At 42.2% G+C, this 21,563-nt stretch overlaps 1 protein-coding gene across 2 annotated transcripts in view; it reads left to right on the forward strand.

Annotated features, from left to right (window-relative positions):
* The window catches only part of SLC25A26 (solute carrier family 25 member 26), a 293,689-nt gene that overhangs the window by 65,617 nt on the left and 206,509 nt on the right, over positions 1 to 21,563 (forward strand). For both annotated transcript variants that reach the window (XR_011024033.1, XM_068253825.1), the window contains exons 4-5: positions 2,084 to 2,188; positions 3,091 to 3,138. Coding sequence is in view for 1 of the 2 variants with exons in the window: in XM_068253825.1 (XP_068109926.1) it covers positions 2,084 to 2,188; positions 3,091 to 3,138 (153 nt within the window). In the remaining variant the exon portion in view is untranslated. The remainder of the gene's footprint in view (positions 1 to 2,083; positions 2,189 to 3,090; positions 3,139 to 21,563) is intronic.

Below are 21,563 nucleotides of genomic sequence, written 5' to 3' on the forward strand. Positions count from 1 at the left end.
GTAGTCTTTAGTTTTGATTTCCACAGTTCAGATTTTCAAATGACTAATTTGATAGCCACAGGAAAGACAATTTTCTTTTCCTTTCACACTTCTTTAATACAGAGGCCCACAATGGACAGTGTTAGTTTGATTATCTGCTTCTCTGCCAAGCACAGATTTTCTCTTCATACCGCGTGTTTGCTGAGAAAGAAGTGATTGGGATGAATACAGTTCACATTTAATCGGTGCTCCTTTTCACCACATGGCCAGTCATGCAGACCGCGCCGCTTAATTCAACAAAGATGTCCTGCCAAAGGCCTAATTGTAGTAACACGTCTGAGACTGTGGCTCATTCTATTGGGCTGGACGAGGCTCTGTTGTGTTAGGGACACATCCCTTGTCAGTTTCTGTCAGTTAGAAATCTTGCGGTCAGGTTTTGATGACTTACCCTAAAGAATGTGTTGTGACATTAAAAGTCGGATGATTATTTAAACCGCACCCTTCAAGTACATAAGCTGGAATCGGCCATTTTGTTCTCCAAGTTCAAAGCCTGTTAAGAATTAACCCCTTAAAGCGGACCTGAACTTAGAACTCCCACCCCCCCCCCCCTGCTCTAAAGATACGCAAAACAGCATAATAACCTTTAAAGAAAAACATTTCTTTGTTACAACCGATAAAAGTTTTACAATTCCTACAGACGTATATTTTTAACATCCTGTGTTTACTATTTAGCTTCTCTGCTGTGGGAGTCAGCTGACACTGTTGAGGGATCAAATTATAACGCGTGATTAGTCACAGACAGGCTAAACTCTCTAAATACATACAGGGTGCATTTTTCTGTTTTCCTTCAGTCCTGTGCAGGTCAGGTCCAGGTCCACTTTAAAGTAGAACTCTCCTGGTTGTTTAAAATAAAAGTAATCCTTAAGCAAAATTAGTAAATTATCAATATTTAAATATTGTTGTCATTGCTGACGATATGCTTTGAAAGACTGTCAAAACTATATTTCTGCTATTGAGACTGTTTTGCCATGGTTTGAGCTGGAAGGACTACTAAATTGTTGAAATAGATCAGAGACAAACATTTCCTGCCTTTATTTTTCTGCCCCTTACATATAGTTTATTGAGCATTCACCCCCCCCCCCCCACACACACCCCAATGCTTGTTTTAATTTTACTGATTACCTAATTGCATGTAAATGAATGTATCCATGCCCCCAGCTCCTCCAGCGCCTAGGCATTCTTAGTCCCATGCTGCAAGCGCTCATGGGAGCTCAGCCTGGGGAGGAGGAGGTTTTTGCTGAAGCATGCATCAGTTTTCAGAGGCAAGGGGGTGCAGAGGGGAGGAGCGGGGAGTGGAGTTTTCACAGGCTGAGGGGTGGGGATGCAGAGCAGCTTGCTTGTGTAATGACAAGCAGAATATGGCTTCTCTCATTGTATCAAAGGAAGAAATAATCATATACTGTTGAAGCTGTTTGCAGCTTGATTTACTGTGCAAACCATTTAAAATTTAGATAAGATGTATACACAACTTACTTGCTATAGTTAGTTTTTCATCTCGGATCCGCTTTAAATTTAAAATACGTGTGTACACATACTTAGAAGAAGTATATTTCTCCTAGATTAAAATGCACTATAAATGACGTTTCTCCGACATTCTTGTCCTACTCAGTAGTCAGTAGAAATGTGACAGGTTTTGAACTAGTCCATCTCCTCAGGGGCGTTCTCGTTATCTCCCTTTATTCAGGGGAACCTCGCCCCCCTTCTCCTCAGATCGTGGTGGTCGGGGGTGGCCAGGGAATAACCCCAAGGCGTGTATAGACCAATCTGTTGGTCTCCACAGAGGGCGAGTCGCACTCCTACCGGGTGTGGTGAAGGTTTACTGTTTAGAATCTGGAGTTTGTATAAGGAGGCTTGTCATCCCAAGCAAAGGACTGGGTTGCGCTTAGGGGTTACCATACAATAACTAATCTAGGACTTTCTGTGTACACCAGCGCACTGCCTACAAACAATTGTGAACCTTAGTACGGTGTGCGCGCTGTTATCCGTAGTAATCTCTTAAAAGAAAATGAAGCTCTTCTATTTAGTTTTGTCGTTTATTTTCCAGGTTGCTTGTCTTATTCGTGTCCCTTCAGAGGTGGTTAAGCAGAGAGCACAAGTGTCCCCAGCGTCCACTACATACCAGGTGTTTGCCATGACGCTGCGCCAGGAGGTACGTTTTAAAATCCTTTGCAAATCGCACATTAAGCAGAGAAGAGGGGTCTTGTCTGTGGGAAGGAACGAAAATATTTGTATTAAAGAGAAGAAAAAAAACGACATACTTACACAGTTTTACTGCTGTCTTACAGCAAAAGCAGCCACTTTATTAACTGAATGGCTTCTCCTGAGAATACAGACTTACATTATTTTAGTCATTGGTGACTACTTTAGGTGACCTGCTTGTTATGGCAAAGGCTGTTCTAAAAGAACATGCATCGGTTTGGCCTTGGTAATTTGCTCTGCAGTGCAATAAGTAATTTGCTGCACAAAGCAGGAACCGTTGCAACTTTCTTTCCACACTTGGGCTAATCATCTGATTGGCAGCAAGCGGTGATACTCTCATCTACCAGTTTCTGCTGGGAATACTTTAGAATGTCTGTGTTTTACACGCACATCAAAAAATGTAAGCAAACCAAAATAGTTTCCCATTTATCTTTGCATTGTATAAAGATGAAAAGGACCAGTTTACAGTGATTAGCGACTCACTGCATGCATCTTTGTAGTAAAGTCTATGTCTAGTCTTCATTGCAGCTCACACTCCTAACGTTATGCAGCGGACTACTGTGAATCCAGCCTGCGTCTTTCTGAACAAAAGTGGTCTATTTCCTTTGCTTTCAGTTATGTACAATAAAGTCCTACTATTGTTATAGAGGTAAAAAGAGATAGAAAAGCAACAACCTATTGGAAAACAAGAACCTTTCTTGCAGCACAACATATTTTAAGAGCTGAGTACATTGAGCTTGTAGGAGGCAGATAGCCCTTTCTTTTAGAAGAAAATCAAAACTGAAGGCATGGCTGTTTGTGCCACAGACTTGGTATGTATTTACATTGTGTGTTTCTACTTTTATATTACAGGGAATAAGGGGTTTATACCGAGGATATAAGAGCACAGTGCTGAGAGAGGTAAGTCCAAGTTTTTTTTTCTCTTGGCTGAACTGCTGTTAAATCTTACATTTATTTGGTAATTCTAAATAAAATAAATGAAGGAAATAGGACAAAGATAACAGTCTTACTTGCATGAACTGATAGGTGTTTCAGTTCCTGAGTTTTGCATGTGTGCTATGGTAATATAGACATATTCCTCCCAGTTCATTTAGGCATGGGTATTCTGGCATGTTTTGTAAAATACAGAGTATAGTGTTTAATTTTGGTTCCATTGTTCAGCTAGGTATAGCTAAAATACTGTGTCAGGTTATTGGCAGCAGTGTAATTAGTTGTGGTGCCAACATTTGGTATTAAAGATGAGAGAAGATGAGTTTGTGAGGATGAATGGTTAGGGATAGGCATAGATTAAGAGGGTTAGGGCAAAGTGTGTGTGTGTGTCGGGGTGGGAGGTGGGGGGGGGGGGGGGTTAGTGCTAGTTAGCTTTAGAAGGAGGGGATTAATTTGGAGTGGTGGTGTCAGGTGTTGACATTAGGAAGGGGTTAAGATTGGGATGGGGTTTAAAGACGCGTACACATGCCATAGCGTCGGCAGCCTTTTCAGTCTGCCGACAGCGCGTACACACGTGCTACTGTCGGCTGAACGTCCGCCCAGCGGGAGGGTCTGACAGACCCGTTGTTGTCGGTGGTGTGGTGTGTGTACGCGCCTTAAGAATAGATGTTAAGGGGTTGATGTTAAGAGGGAAAGTTAGGGTTAGGTGTCAGATTATTGTGCACAAATCTAGGATTTCTAGAGGGAGTGAGGAGTAGAGGTAGTAAAGCCTCTTTTGGTTGCAGTGCCAAACACAACATGGGACGTTCCATGATTAACACAAAGCTTCTCTGTTGTTACATTTTAAAAATTTGGTTTGGTCTTTCAAATACAGAAAGTCTGCTTACATTTTTTTTTAGTAAAATTTGACTTTTAGGTAGACATGTACGTCACAGGTTAAAGAGAATCTGAAGTGGAAACCCCCCCAAAAAACAGATACTCACCTAAGGAGAGGGAAGGCTCTGGGTCCTATAGAGCCTTTCCTTTTCTCTCCTGGTCCCCGCTCTGTACTGTGCATGTGTGAGCACTCATTTGCACATGCGCAGTATGGAGTGGCCATCTTTGGGAGCACTCAGGCTCCCAAAGATTGCCGAAGCCTGTCAGGGCAGCGGAAGTGAGCAGGCATCGACCCATGGGTCGGAGACTGCTAACAGGGGATCCAGCACTGAAATGTGCGGACCAGTAGAGGAATGGGAAGGCTCTATGGGACCCAGAGCCTTCCCTTTCCTTAGGTGAGTATCTGTTTTTTTGTTTTTTCACTTTAGATTCTCTTTAGAAGGAATTAATTTATGGCTCAATATCAAAATATGCAATATTAGAGCAATTGCAGATTGAGGCTGGATGATGAGATCCAACCTGTCTTGTTCTAACTGTTTTTCTTCTAAGATGTAAATGGGAGTAGGCTAAAGTAATATGTGGCCTGAGAAAACACAAGAGAGACAAAATCCCAGGAGCCAATAGTGCAATTTATTTATAACAACAGAATAAATGCCATAAAGAGAGTCGCTCACAAATTTCAGGTTGCAAAATAAATTAAATAAAACCACCAATAATTATTACGGTCCTGGGGAAAAGAGCTATGCTAAAAATACAACATCCCAACAGAGGAGTAGTTAGTAACAATTGATAGATTGAGGCGCCCAAAAAGACACTGAATTGCTAGAATCTAACTCTCTGTGGCCAAAAGAAACTTTTGTTGTTGTTGTTACTATTGACCTGATGAGGCGGGAAGTGCCTGTGAAACGCGTTGTATGACCCTTCTTTGTGCAATAAACTCTTAAATCTCAATCGAGTTTTATTGGCTGTTTTGGCTGCTTTGAAATCCACGGGGGAGGTAAGCCAATACCTTGCCTTTTAAAACAGTTTTTATTTTACATAATTCTGTGCTCCTTCGTCTTTCAATTCTTTCTTAAGGTGGCCACTAACAATCCAATTTCTAGTGAAAAATCATTCAAGCGATCAGAAATTCTTATTGGAAGTGAAATCGTTCACTACACCATCAACTAACCAATCTTTGCTTCCTATCTATGACCACCAACAAGAAAAATCAAATTTTGGGTCGAGGAAAATCCAATCGGAAGGACTGATTTTATAATCGTTTGTCATTGATTGTGCCCATCAACAGAGATTATTTACAACCAATCCAATCAGAAGTTCTGATCGCTCAAATTATTTTTCCCTAGAAATTGGACCATTAGTGGCCACCTTAAGATGTAAGACTGTGTCATTAATAATACCCTGGACATAAGCTCGGAGTGCACCCCATCCTCCCACCTTTTTCCTTTACTACATGACAAAGCTCCCACCTTTTGCATTGGTGGAGAAGATAGGGTGGCATTATTACCCAGTAGCCTGTCAGTCCAATGCAATGCATACTGACTTTGCTCTGCACAATAGTATGAAGATAAGATGCTATTTGTGATTAGTGGTAACAGGACAGTAATGCTCTGTAGATGTAGCATTACCGTCAGATTAACTTTATGGGTGGTAGAGGACAACTTTAATAATGAAATGGTCCTTTTTTTTTTCTTTTTTTCCTTTTCTTTGTGACTGGTTCTCATTTAATAATTCCTACATAACTGTCAGGATTTTATAGCCTGCCATCAGATTTCATCAACATAATACAAAGTCTTATAAGCGGCTGCGTTCTACCTTAGACCTTAGAAATTAATGAATGTATTTTCACGCTTCCGATTTTGCATATCAACAAATGGGTGCAATTGGGAACGTCTAAAATTCATCCTGACATATGTCAGTGAAGTAATTAATTTTCCACCTGCAATAAAAAGAGGAAAGGGTGACCTTTTTGTGGTGTGTTGGTTGCGCAAAATGGCAGCACTTTGTACAGAATTTAATTGGGGTCTTTTCCATTCTGTGTACTCATAAAAGAACCTTCACAACTGATTTTATGTAAAAGGTTTGCTAATTTCCTGAAGGGCCGCCATTGGAATGAGAACAATTATTGATGTGGGAAATGGGAATTTTTTTTTCACCTCAAGATAAATAATATTTCAATTGCTTATTTGGTTGCTCGGATGCTATTACTCTATTTCCTGTTGATTAGCTTTGCTGCATATGTTTTTTTTATCAATGTTGATGCTAAACAGGTAGGAAATTATTTTTGTGCTATTTTAATTTTTTTTCCTGTTTTGCAAAGCCTGCTATTTAAAGTGGACCGGTTGATGTAGAAAGAGCCATCTTATAATCTTCAGATAGAGGTTTGCTTGTTAGTGTGGAAATTAAATTTCCCAGCAAGCTTACACTACTAGCCATTCCTCTATTCAGCGTAAAAAACTCTTCCATATGAATTTGCATTTTTCTTGCACTGTAAGTCAATTTTTGTAGTGTAATATTTGAAGTTGAAGGTGGACAGATTAACTCTGTCATTGTGGGGCTTTTGCACCACATGATCCATTGCCGTCGTTTCTGGCTCAGGAAATACGGGAGGTTGGAAGTGCAGCACTTGAAGAAGGTAACTTTTAACTTACAAATATGCTCCTGCATGCTGATGACTGCAGGGATCCCTATCCCTGGAGGTTTCAGCCTGCGGGACCATATTTGTAAGTAAGTAATTATCTTCAAGTGCTCAAGAGCTGCACTGCCGACCTCCTGTTTTTCCTGTGCCAGCATGATGGCAATTGATCAGTTACGGCTGCAGCAGGTTAATTGGGAAGGTGAAAAGGAGGTTGCTATTATGGAAAGATGCAAAATGGGGACATTTTAATGGAAAACACATAAATGGAGCACTGTAACAAGAGTGCTTATTATGGGGGAGTATTCAAATCAGGGTATGCAGAGTATTAAAAAGACAGTACAAATACGGGGGTCATTAAAATGAGAAGACTACTATAGAGGGCAGTAAAACAAAGGCACTTTTATGGGGAGCACTAATATGATAGTACTTTCTGTGGGAAGCACCGAAAGAAGGGCACTGGAGAGCCTGATAACTGGTGCATTATAATGGGTAGAACTTTAATGGAATCATAATGTTGGAGTTGACTACCATGGCAGTACTGTAATTATAGTAATGGAAATACAGTATAATGGGGAACACTATAGTTGTTTTTTAAAAACATTTATAAAATTGTACAGTCAGATCTTAATATACTGTATGTGTGAATGGCCAAAAAAGATAGTTCATTCTGCTAATAATTTCTGACATGATTTGGCACTGTTTATTTTTCTAGATTGCAAGGACAGCATAGACATATATTTTTTTTCCAATGAGGTCAATGCACACTACAAGCTTAGCACAGAAAGGCTTTGATCAAATTCCTACTGCAGTTACTTTGGAGGTGCGGACTAGTGATCTGACCTCCATTCCTGCTTAGGACTCCATGGAAAATGTTTGTAAGGCCTAGGTCCCACCGGCGGGCGCTTTGTGACGGATAACCTGCATCCCTTCTATGCGATCGCTCCAAAAATGCAACCCAATTGCCGAGTGCAATGGCCAAGTGCAAGCACTGCAGTGGAACACACCTTACGTGGATCACTGCTGTAGCTCTTTGCCAATCATCAGCAAAATGCAAACATTCCAAGAACGCTGCTAGTGGGTCGCAGTCCTAAGTGTCAGTCAGATGAGACACAAAGATCCATACAACTGTTGCAATACCTACAGTTAATGATAGGTTTTGTGTGTGTGTGTGTGTGTGTACTTTTTTTTTTTTTTTTGTGTTTGCCAACTGATTACGCCTGAAAGAAGTAACGTTTTGACTGGAGTTAGACTTTTATGTTTAGGTGCCGCAGCTTGCCACAAGTGTCATAGCGCAGACGTGAGTTAAAACCATTTAGGCGTATAATGAGAGCTTTAAAGCATGATTTCAGGCCCTGGAAACAAGTGTTACACATCTCAAGTAATGGATGATTACACCAGCACTGATTATAAATTATTTAGTTTTCATTTTACGCTTCTCTTAATTAGGTCTGATAATGTTCTCAGTAACGGAGAGCTCTGCACAGATTAGCTGGAGCTGGATTTAAGTCAGTAACATACCGCTGATCACGGCACTGGAGCACTTTGGGAAAGGAGGCTGGAAACAGTATTTTACACATGCAGTATTTATATCTACATGCTGTATTTATTTGTATAGCAAATCTTTTGAAAGATTCAGTAGTCATGCTTATAATATTTAACCCTTTAGCAGGGAATTTATTTAGAGGCTTGCAGTGTTCCAGACCAATTTATTTTAGCACTTTTTTAAATTTCTTACTTGTTAAATTTCTTTGCTTCTAATTAGTACTGCTGCAATGTGTATTTATGGCCACTTGTCACTAGAGGGCAGTGTGAGATAACAGAGGACTTCTGCTTTCAGTTTCTATATTTTATGCTAGCAGAGCGACATCAAAGCAGTCCAAGAATTTACAGCACAAAGAGTTCTGCCGTCTGAGGTCGCAGTGCAGTTATTTCAGAAGAGATACGTTTATTGAAGCTGCTAATGCAGCCTTTCTCAACCTATTTACCTTGGAGGAACCCTGAAAATATTTTTTGGATCTCAAGAAACACCTGCAAGTACTTTTTGGATCTCCAGGAACCCCTGGCACCGTCTTTAAAAGCAGATGTGGCTGTTTATGGCACTACCCCCTATTACAGTGCCCTTTATTACAAATTCTAATGCTTTTTGTTAATGTGCTCATTATTCTGACCCCTAATTTAGTGCTTCTTTTTACAGTACCCTCTATAATAGTGTGCTCACTATCATACTTCCCCCAACCCCCACGATGGGGAAAAATGCCAACCCCTGCAGAGTACTCAAGGAACCCTGGTTGAGAAAGCCTGTGCTAATGGGTTAAGCAGTACTAGTCACGTTAGGGGAGGCAAAAAAATACAACCTAGCATTTAGCAAAGCAGTAATCTAATGCTTAAAAGATTGCAGCATTTAAAAAAAATAATAATTACCGTTTTGAACTTTTGGCTAAATTAAATGTTTTTCATTTTCAGTTCTTAGATTCCCATGCAGCTCAGTAGGGGGAGGAGCACTATGTAAACTCTGCGAGATGGAAAATAATAGGTAGTACATGGCTTATTACAACAACCGAATAACTTCAGAGGACATTCTGCACTGTTGCTGCAATGGCCGTGTTTTAACATACAGAGGGGAAGAAGGGGTAGACAAGCAGGGATAATGGCGTTCCCTGTGTGTATGAGTAAAACTAGTGAGAGGCACAAGCATTGGGTCTCTCACCTCAGATGTTGTCTGTATGACAGTGCCCCACCACTCTGCTTAAAAAAGCTATGGTGTTTTCAATGGCTTTTTTTTCAGCAGGGTTGGGGCTACATGACAGAAGCCGGCGCCCACCCAGTATCTGGCGATTTTTGGGAGGTACAGACCAGGCAGATAAATAAAACTTGTCTTATAACTTGACGATGAGACCATAAAATGCAAGTGCCATTTCAGAGTGAATAACCTCTTAAATATAATATATCCATGGCTGTGACCCTGCGGGTATTTGCCCCAGGAATCTTTCTCTGTGCGTTTTTGTGATTGGTCGAATAGTTCTGTGCGATCAGGCGGGAGGAACATCTGTTGGAATACCATTGTTCTAAGTTCATGGGAAAAATAAGATACGTCTGGAATGTTTCCATTAAGCAAATCGAGTAAGTTTTAGGCAGATGACTTAAATAGACACTATTATTAATCGGAAATTTTACACAAGAGGAAAGCAAGCTCCTTGTCTAATCAACGTATTTGTTTAACTGCTTAGCGTAATGAGCTGGCCAGAAGCATACCTTTATGTTAAAGTCAGACAGATAGATTTTCCTGGACAACAAAGGAGTAAATGAAAATGAGAGATTTTATTAGCTTAGACCTCAAAAGTCACCTGTTTCCTTTCAAGAAAATTAAGTTTTTTTGCCTCATGCAGCTTAATTTGTGAAATGGATTAAGGAACTAATGCAGTCTCGGATAACACCGACTGGGAAAAGACCGTTTATCTGAGCCAGTAAATTTGCTTCTGGTTAGAAAGTGTAGTTATAAAAAGTAGGAATATATTTTGTATTTTAAGTATGTAGAACACAAAGTCTCAGATCTCAGCTTGTTGTGAAAATCTTAAAATGTATAATATATGTAAACATATACAGATGAGAAGTATGTTTCTTCCAGAATAAAATGACCCATAAATTACTTTTCTTCTATGTTGCTGTCACTTACAGTAAGTAGTAAAAAATTGACAGAGCTGACCGGTTTCGGACTAGCCCATCTCCTCATGAGGGATTCGCAGGGTTTTCTTTATTTTCAAAAGCACTTAGTGAATGGCAGTTGCTCTGTCCAACTGTCAAAAAAAAGTGTGCAGCGAGCACGGCGGCTGGCCAGCATCTTTAAATAAATCTTTTTCAAGGAGTGTCTTTATACAAAATAAAGGACATGCTGAGAATCCCCATGAAGAGATGGACTAGCCCAAATCCTGTCGGTAATGTAAAATTTCTACTACCTACTGTAGGTGACAGCAACAAAGGAGAAAAGTAATTTATAGCTCATGTTACTCTGGAAGAAACAGGTGTCTTATTTGTATGTTTTTACATGTATTTTAGACTTTAAGATTTTCGTGACACTGGTACTTTAACACAGTTTAGTGCATATACCCCATAGTTCCTATAGAGCAGCGTTTTTCAACCAGTGTGCCGCAGCACACTAGTGTGCCGCGGCATGTTGCCTGGTGTGCCGTCCTCTTCCCCCCCCCCCCCCCCTCCCGCACGTCCCCGCTGCCGCCGCTGCTATTACCTTAGCAGCTGCCGCTTTCCCCTCTCCAGCGCATGTGTTTATTTAAGGCAAGCAGCGTATCTCCCGGCTGCTCTGTGATGCGCAGGAATCAGGGCTCGGTTACCATAGTAACGGCGATACACATCGCCGCTACAGGAAGCCGTTGCCCTGCTTCCTGTCGCATCACAGAGCAGCTGGGAGATACGCTGCTTGCCTTAAATAAACACATGCGCTGGAGAGGGGAGAGCGGCAGCTGTTAAGGTAATAACAGCGGCAGGGACGGGCGGGGGGCACCACTTACCCATACTGGCTATACTGGGACACTATACTGGGGCACTATACTAGCTATACTGGGGCACTATTCTGGCTATACTGGGGCACTATTCTGGCTATACTGGGGCACTATTCTGGCTATACTGGGGCACTATACTGGCTATACTGGGGGCACTATACTGGGGCACTATACTAGCTATACTGGGGCACTATTCTGGCTATACTGGGGCACTATTCTGGCTATACTGGGGCACTATACTGGCTATACTGGGGCACTATACTAGCTATACTGGGGCACTATTCTGGCTATACTGGGGCACTATACTAGCTATACTGGGGCACTATTCTGGCTATACTGGGGCACTATTCTGGCTATACTGGGGCACTATTCTGGCTATACTGGGGCACTATACTGGCTATACTGGGGCACTATACTGGCTATACTGGGGCACTATACTGGGGCACTATACTGGCTATACTGGGGGCACTATACTGGCTATACTGGGGCACTATACTAGCTATACTGGGGCACTATACTAGCTATACTGGGGCACTATTTTGGCTATACTGGGGCACTATACTGGCTATACTGGGGCACTATTCTGGCTATACTGGGGCACTATACTAGCTATACTGGGGCACTATACTGGCTATACTGGGGCACTATACTGGCTATACTGGGGCACTATACTGGCTATACTGGGGCACTATACTGGGGCACTATACTGGCTATACTGGGGGCACTATACTGGCTATACTGGGGCACTATACTAGCTATACTGGGGCACTATACTAGCTATACTGGGGCACTATTTTGGCTATACTGGGGCACTATACTGGGGCACTATTCTGGCTATACTGGGGCACTATTCTGGCTATACTGGGGCACTATACTGGGGCACTATTCTGGCTATACTGGGGCACTATTCTGGCTATACTGGGGCACTATTCTGGCTATACTGGGCGCTATACTGAGGACACTATACTGGCTATACTGGGGCACTATACTAGCTATACTGAGGCAACTAAACTCCCTCCTACACTGGGGCAACTATGCTAGCTATGCAGCCGCACCCCAGCCACCCCCCCCCCATAGCCTGCTGCGCACGGCACTGTCCACTAGGTTGCGCAAACACCCGCCCCCCACCCTCCCCGCCGTTCCCCGGAGAAAAATTTGGTCAGAAAGTGTTCCCCGGGCCGGAAAAGGTTGGGAACCACTGCTATAGAGGACAAATGACGGATAGTTATTGATGACATAAAGATGAACTACTAAGTCAAATTAGGCAGTCCATGGAACACCAGGGCTTTTTTTAAAACCTCATGTTGTGTTCAGAATGATGATCTGTTTCTGTCAGGCCTTCTCATGTTTTTACAAATAAATATCTTGGCAGGAAAAATAACAGTCCTTGCACATACTGTATGTGGAACAATAAAGAGCAAATTTTTATAAGATGATAGTGTAATTTAGCAAGCAGGTTAAAAAAAAAATAAGTATGTAAGAAAGTCTCTTGGTTACCGTATTTAGCAATGGATCCGTTTGATCCAATGTAGTAAGTGGAATGCAAATTTGGAACCTGCACTATTTTTTTTTCTTGATTGCAGACAAAGAGGATGACCGACAGAATCCATGCAAGCCTATGAGAGCTTGCAGTGTCTGTTCTCACTAGGCTTGTCATCGCATAAGTTCCTGCTCCTGGCAGCTGCTGCCGCGCAACTTGGCCCCACTGCAGGGGATACGTGGCCGGTATATAGATCAGAATCCCGGATGAAGCAGGCTCCCATTGGATTGCAAAAGAACAATGATAATCTTGCTTAGTAAACTAATAAGAACCCTCCCTTTTGCTACTGAGGATTCTCCTTGCAATTCAATAGGAGCCTGCTTCTGCCGGGATTTTGATCTTTAATATATGCCGTTCGAGTACTGCCTGCAGTGGAGCCAAGCTGCATGACTGCAGAAGTGGAGAACCCGAATAGCGATAGCGGAATTGTTGTGCAACAGTGAGTAGTGGGAACATGTCAATGAGCACGCAATGGGACACAGTGCTCATTGATATGGTGATATAAGGATATGGTTTGAACTCACTGTTGTGCATCCTGTGAAGTGGGAGCCTAATCTTAGCCAATGTGCTTGAAGTGATTTAAAGAATACTGTCCAGAATATCTGTATTGATTTCCCATTCTTGAACTTCTATAGTTATACAGTATTTTTGGGAAGATTGCCTCTCCTCCTGCCTCCTGTTCGATAAAGTAACTAATAGTATTATAGATGCTGCCATCTCTTAGTCTTTTACATGGGGATATTCCGCTATAATCATTGGCATTTACTGTTTATCAGTAGACAGGAGGTTAGTCTGGGTCTGCCAGTACATTGCCAGTACATTTATCCCCCCTTAAAAAGGTGACACGCAGTCGTGTATAGATTAACATCAGCTGATGGGTAAAGCGGACAATATGAACAGCCCACTGGTCATCCACTCATAACCTGCACACCACACCTCACAAGCACAATAACAAAGCTCCTGACAGCAGCACAGAGATTTGAATCTGATTCCCCGTGACTATATTGAATTCATGCTATAGAGGATGTTGTGATCAATGAGCAATATACGGGTATATCAGCGGCAGATAAATTGCTCTACTCAAGCCAGCACAAAGACTACAACATCAGTTGTCCATGGCCATAACGAAGAGTTGATCACTAAGAATTATCCACAGTTTTTAAGCACCGATTTAGCGTAGTAATGCTATTCATTTCAGTGTACACAGCAAAGTAGCTATGTACGTAACCTGACAGGAAAGTCACGGATTTAAGACTTACATTTCAAGCCCAATTAAATGATCCCACCAGTGGGCTCTTACCACCAATTTGGGTACTGGGTCCTGGACATCAGCAAAGTCTCTTGTTAATCTATACATGACCATATGTCACCTTAAGGGGGGATAAGGGGTTTTATGGTTGTATGGGCATCTTCATAATAAAATTTATGGTAGATCATGTTGAAGCAGACACCCATGACCTTTGCTGTTTTGTTGTACCCCTGGCACCACACACTGACCAATCTTAACGTGTGTGGTGGGGGGGGGGGGGGTCTGGCCACCTGATGGGTGAGTCCTGGTGATGCTTTGCTCTGCGCTTAATTTCTTTATTTTATGTTTCGTTTTTTGATCTTTTTCCTTATGTTCTTCCATTTTTCACGTTTCTGGCCTTTACTAGCATACCTTTATTGGATACATTTGAGACATAGATCCCGGTAGGATGCCTCGACTATCACTGTTCATGATTGTAGACAAGAAGCTTATGGTGATTGTATTTTACTAGCATAAATATTTTGGAGGACCGAGGGGTTTCACTTTCATGATTCGCAGCACGTCTGCTGAATTGTTATAATTGTTTTATGTTGAAAATTACAATAAATCTTTTGAAACCGAACAATCAGCTGCAGAGCTATAGATAAGCAGAAATTACTTGAAACTACCTGCAAATCTCTCAACATACACCTTGGTAGGCACTCTCTTGTTGGCACAGTCACATGACCAGGAGACCAGCCAGAGATGATTTTTTTTCATCATGAAAGATTAGGAAAGTTCAATTCTTGCTGAAAAGTCTCCTTATAAAAGGAAAAACTATAAAATGTAAAATGCATGTATATGCATACATATAAAATGTATATTGGTCCCTGAGTAGAAAGCACTTTTAATTACTTTTGTCCTATGTTGCTGTCACTTACAGAAGGTAGTAAATATCTGACTGACCTAACAGGTTTTGGACTAGTCCATCTTCTCCGAGGGATTGCTAGTATTTCCCTTATTCTTTACAAAGCACTCCATGTAGATCTATACAAAAGAACCTGTGACCCTGTCACCTTGCATACACACTATGCTGGCTGTTGGACTGTGCCACTCCCATCTAGGGCCTAGTTTTGTAAATGAAGGAACTTCTATGTTTCCCATAGGAGGCTAGTTCAAAAGCAGTTAGATCTGTCAGACGTATTACTGTAAGTGACAGCAACATGGGATGGTATTTTTAGTTCATTTTTCACTAGGTCAAATGTAAACTTTATATATATCACACTTCTTTGCGATTGTGTTTCATTAAAATATGCTTGATTGAGATAATGAAATATCCCTATCCCTGTTCATGAGGTAGGAATTCAGTGAAGAAACCTAAATAAATATTAACAACCACTTCTAACAAGCTGATAGGTCTTCAGTACTGATTGCCAAGATTATTACTTGTCTAAATTAGTCTTTGGGTAATTGCTATTCTTGTTAAGCAGTAACCTAACACTGTTAACATGGGTCAGATCCAAATGTTTCACTGAGGCTTCTGGGAATAGAACCTGTCTGTGAAATATCTTCCTACCAGAACTGTGTAGGTGGCCTTCGGTAATAGCAGGTGCCTCCCCACCCCTCTCGCAACAGATGTATCATAAGCTGAGTCTCAATGCTCTTTTTGATCATGAAATTACATTAGCTGAGAGGTGCAACTCACTCTAGATAATTATCTCTCTTGCTAGTAAATGTCCCTTGAAAGGTCACAAGGGCCACTGCAGTCCAGTGTATAATTGTGGGCATGATTGCAGGTGCTTTCACTAGAGTTCAAGGAGTGCTCTAATTGCAAAGACTGGTAGTGGTAATGGGGCAAAACTCGTAATTATATAAACTGGCAAGTAATGGAACTCTAGATTGTTTCCTAACATCGTGAAATGGGCAAAACCGCAGCAATGTAATCTGTGTGTTAAATTTCTTCTTAGGTAATTCTGTTTTGTTCTATGATAAGCCATACAGCTTTCTCTACTTTGCTGATAAGCATGAGAAAATACTGTTCCACCTGTTCTAAAGGACAAATGAACTCAGTGGGACATGGAAGCTGCCATGTGCTTCTTAAACAATACCACATTGCCTCGCTGTCCTACCGATCCTCTGCCTCTAATACTTTTAGCCATAGACCCTAAAGAAGCATGAAAATCGCATGCTTTTGACTGGCTTAGCCACATGCTTGTTTAAGGTGTGTGATCCAGACACTACTGCAGCCAAGGAGATTTGCAGGATATCCAGGCAATGTGCATTGTTTTAAAGGAAATGAACATAGCAGATTCCATATCGCTCTCAGTTCAGGTGTCCTTAATGATGCTATAAAGATCATTGTTACATACTAGCAGTGCTGTAACTACAGCTCATGGGGCGCCCAGCAAAACATTGGTTGCTCCCCCTTCCCCCAATTTGTGTAGCCACAGCAGTGTTATCTTTTCTCCACATTGCCATCTCCTCTCCTGGACCACTAACTACAGTCATAGGGGCGCCTACATGATAGATTTTTGCCTAAGGTGATCACAAATGATCATTTCATGTAAGGAAAAGCTACGATTCATAAACAGCAGTGCGATAACAAAAATCTTGTCGGGAAAATACCGCACTCGGTATTTTCCCGGTCTGTGTGCTAATTCATAAAGATTTCCCCAGCTGCCCTTGGAGGTCGGTAAATTACCGCAGCCCATTGAGCGGTAGAGTAGAGCAGTGTCCCGATTCCCTCTTTGCCCTGCAGAAATGAATCACACAGACGGCTCTCTCTGGCTCTCCCACTGATGACTCAGACAGATGAGTCACACAGTCTTTCCCTGCCTGCAGAAATTACTCTCACAGCCGGCTCTTTCCACTGATGACTCAGACAGATGAGTCACACAGTCTTTCCCTGCCTGCTGAAATGATTCACACAGACGGCTCTCCGGCTCTCTCCACAGATGAATCAAACAGACTTTCGGATCTCTGCACTTTGCATTAATCAGAGCTGCCAGAGCTGTCGGTAACTTGTTAAGACCTCACCAGAGGTGTCGGTAACTACCGCCAGGCTTACCGCATGTTCAAGGCTTTATGAATTGACATTTGCTGACAATTTACTGACATGTGTTGTCGGTAACTGCAGCCAAGTCGGTAATTTAGCTCCCTGGTCGGTAATGTCAGCTTTTCATGCGGTAACAGCCTTTATGAATTGACATTTTGCTAAGTGGTCGGTAAAGTCTGCTGTTTTCAGCATTACCGCATGAGGTAATGCTTTATGAATCGAGGCCATATATGTGTTTATATAGAGAAGAGAGTATGAGTATTCCCTCTACAGACTGTTATTTGTATTATATCCAGAGCTCTGTTTTAAATAGAGATGTAGCGAACGGTTCGCCGGCGAACGGTTCCAGGCGAACTTTGGGGGTTCGCGGTCGCCTGCACCAGGCGAACTTTTGCGGAAGTTCGATTCGCCCCATAGACTTTAATGGCCGCCGACTTTAACGGTTAATAGCAAAGTCCCCTTACATAGTAGAAACACCAAAATTGTTGGGAATGTTAAGTGGAATAGTGGGAACAAGAGGACAATTTTTTTTTTCAAAAAGACCTTATACTTTTTGAGAAAATCAATTTTAAAGTTTCAAAGTAAAATGAGCCAATTCATAAAAAAAAAAAAGAACCGATTCATTAACCACTTTCCCCTCCACTACAGTATATCTACGTCAGCTGTGGCACCCTCCAAGCCACAGCGACGTAGATATACTGACCTGCTTGCAGCGCTTTTGTGCAGGAACAGGTGCGCTTCAGAGCGCACCCCCCGGCACTGTCAGCTGCCTTACTAATTGGCAAAAGGGAACATGTTCCCTTGTAGCCAATTACTGACCCCCCCCCCCCCCCCCCCCCCCCGCGGATGAATGATCACCGCTGTAGCAAACAGCGTGATCATTCATCTCTCCCCCTCCGTGGTCGGAATGTAAAAAAAAAAGCCCCTGCAAGATGAATATCTCACCTGAACTGGTTCCTGCGATCAACCTGCAGCTCCAGCCTCCATGCACCGCTCTTCACTCAGCCCTGTGACGCTGAATATCCGGGTCCCGGCTTGATGACGTCATCAAGCCGGGACCCGGTGTTCGGTATCACAGGGCTGAGTTGAAGCGCGGTGAATGGAGGCTGGAGCTGCAGGATGATCGCAGGAACCAGTTCAGGTGAGATATTCATCTTGCAGGGGCTTTTTTTTAACGATCTGGCCGGGGGGCATAGTGGTAAGGGGGGGCACATCTGGCTGCCCAAAGGGGGTGGGGGTTCCAAATCTGAAGTGGGGGGGGGGTTGAAATTATTATTGGGGCCCATCAGGGTAATGGGATGGGGGATTTCATAATGGGGGGCACATCTGATGGTCCTGAGGGACATAACTTAATGCTGGGGGGCACATATGCAATAATGGGGCGGGGGCACTAATCCTGGGGGAACATCTGGCTATGATGGGGAGCACTGATCCTGGGGACACATCTGGCTATAATGAGGGGGGGCTTTATTGGGATACGCAGCTGTATATATAAATGTGGGGGGGTCGCAAATGCGGGGACATATCTGGCTATAATAGAGGCTGATATTGGGGGGTCTGATACTGGGCACACATCTGGCTATCTATCCTTGGGGGACTTAATACTGATGGCATGTCTTTTACCTACTGTAGCACTTTGTATTTTTTACTAGAATTGAAGAAAACCTGAGAAGTAATGCAATTTTAACGGTTTTCCCTCTTTTTTCTGGCTAAAATGCGCAGAAAAAAAAATTTCTCGGGACAAAATATCCCCCAATGAAAGTCTAGTTTATCCTGAAAAAAACGATATATAGATAATTTAAGTGGCACAAGTACAGATGAAGTTATTGCTGATTAAAAAGGGACACCGCTAAAGTGTCAAAACTGCTCTGGTCAATAAGGGGAAAACAAGGTCTGGATGCGAAGTGGTTAAAAAGAACCGGATGATTCAAGAACTGTTAGTATAGCAGAGAATGCGTCCTGAGCAGGACATGAAGCTGCCGGCTCGCTGCTGTCTCTCCCCACCTGCCTGCACCTGTCACCCTCACCTAGCCTGGCACCCAGCGCACCCATGGGTGCCAGGCTAGGTGAGAGTGACAGGTGAGGAGGTGGGGAGAGACAGCAGGAGCCGGCAGCTATGCGTCCAAAAGGAGGCATTCTCTGCTATGTGGGAGGCGTCGGAGATCTTCAATCAACTTAAGATCGCAACATAAGGGGATACAGTTCGTTGGATCGTTTACCGTGGATATTACATAGTTACATAGTTATTTTTGTTGAAAAAAGACATACGTCCATCAAGTTCAACCAGTATAAAGTACAACACCAGCCTGCTCCATCACATATCCCTGTTGATCCAGAGGAAGGCGAAAAAACCCTTACAAGGCATGGTCCAATTAGCCCCTAAAGGGAAAAATTCCTTCCTGACTCCAGATGGCAATCAGATAAAATCCCTGGATCAACATCATTAGGCATTACCTAGTAATTGTAGCCATGGATGTCTTTCAACGCAAGGAAAGCATCTAAGCCCCGATTAAATGCAGGTATAGAATTTGCCATAACGACTTCCTGTGGCAATGCATTCCACATCTTAATCACTCTTACTGTAAAGAACCCTTTCCTAAATAAATGGCTAAAACGTTTTTCCTCCATGCACAGATCATGTCCTCTAGTCCTTTGAGAAGGCCTAGGGACAGAAAGCTTATCCGCCAAGGTATTATATTGCCCTCTGATGTATTTATACATGTTAATTAGATCCCCTCTAAGGCGTCTTTTCTCTAGACTAAATAAACCCAGTTTATCTAACCTTTCTTGATAAGTGAGACCTTCCATCCCACGTATCAATTTTGTTGCTCGTCTCTGCACCTGCTCTAAAACTGCAATATCTTTTTTGTAATGTGGTGCCCAGAACTGAATTCCATATTCCAGATGTGGCCTTACTAGAGAGTTAAACAGGGGCAATATTATGCTAGCATCTCGAGTTTTTATTTCCCTTTTAATGCATCCCAAAATTTTGTTCGCTTTAGCTACAGCGGCTTGGCATTGAGTACGATTATTTAACTTGTTGTCGATGAGTACTCCTAAGTCCTTCTCCAAGTTTGATGTCCCCAACTGTATCCCATTTATTTTGTATAGTGCTAGACCATTAGTACGTCCAAAATGCATGACTTTACATTTGTTAACATTGAATTTCATCTGCCATGTATGTGCCCATATAGCCATCCTATCCAGATCCTGTTGCAATATGACACTATCTTCCTGAGAGTTGATGATTCTGCACAATTTTGTATCATCTGCAAAAATAGCAACATTGCTTACTACTGCATCTACTAGGTCATTAATAAATAAATTGAAGAGCACTAGACCCAGAACAGACCCCTGTGGGACCCCACTGCTAACAGTCTCCCATTGTTAGTATGATCCATTGACCACAACTCTTTGTTTTCTGTAGGGGACCCCAGATGCCCACCCCCCTCCCAGGAGAAATGAGTATAGGGGTACAAAGTACCCTTTACCCATTTCCACAAAGGGTTAAATGAAATAAAAACACAACCACGAGAAAAGTATTTTATTATTCTAAATTAACCATAAATACTTACCTGTACCTTTAAAAAAGTTTTCCCACGCCAATTTGCTATTAACTGCTAAAGTCGGCGGATGATGATAACCAACCAGAATTATAGGGGTGCAAAAGTGCTGAATTCTGCCATAGGCTTCCATTAGGCTCCCTATTTCACTTTCAAAAATCTCAAATCTTTTCAAAGGGCAATTGCTCAGCAGTGGCAAATTTTCTAGCATTGTAGGAACTGTTAGGGGGATCATAACTGGTGAGTTTCGGGTCCCTAGGCCGAAGAGGTCATAGCCTAGGGTCACAAAAACCTATTTATTTGGGCAATTTCAATGGTGGCGAGTCTGACGTACATAAATCGCAGCCATGGCCGTTAGCAACGTCTGAATCTCACGAAATGTCTCATGCAGGTAGAAGACATATTGTTAGACTTGGATTCCAAAGATGGGGTCCCTACATCTCTGCAAACCAGAGTTACAGGGGTGCAAAATTGGTAAAATCCCCCATAGGCTTTTATTGACTCCCTATTTCACTTTCCAAAATCTCACACCTTTTCAAAGGGCAATTGCTCAGCAGTGGCAAATTTTCTAGCATTGTAGGAACTGTTAGGGGGATCATAACTGGTGAGTTTCAGGCCCCTAGGCCGAAGAAGTCATAGCCTAGGGTCACAAAAACCTGTTTATTTGGGCAATTTCAATGGTGGCAAGTCTAACGTACATAAATCGCAGCAATGTTAATCATCATGATTTTCCTGTATAAATCGTTGGTTGTTCCGATAAAAAATGTCAGTTAAATATATCATATAGGAGACACACACCGTGATATTTGAGAAGTGAAATGAAGTTAATTGGATTTAAAGAAAGTACACAATAATTGTTTAAACAAAATTAGGCAGGTGCATAAATTTGGGCACCACAAAAAAGAAATAAAATCAATATTTAGTAGATCCACCTTTTGCATAAATTACAGCCTCTCAACGCTTCCTGTAGGTTCCAATAAG

This window comes from Hyperolius riggenbachi, chromosome 9 (genome assembly GCF_040937935.1).
Source record: "Hyperolius riggenbachi isolate aHypRig1 chromosome 9, aHypRig1.pri, whole genome shotgun sequence".
NCBI classification, from domain to species: domain Eukaryota; kingdom Metazoa; phylum Chordata; class Amphibia; order Anura; family Hyperoliidae; genus Hyperolius; species Hyperolius riggenbachi.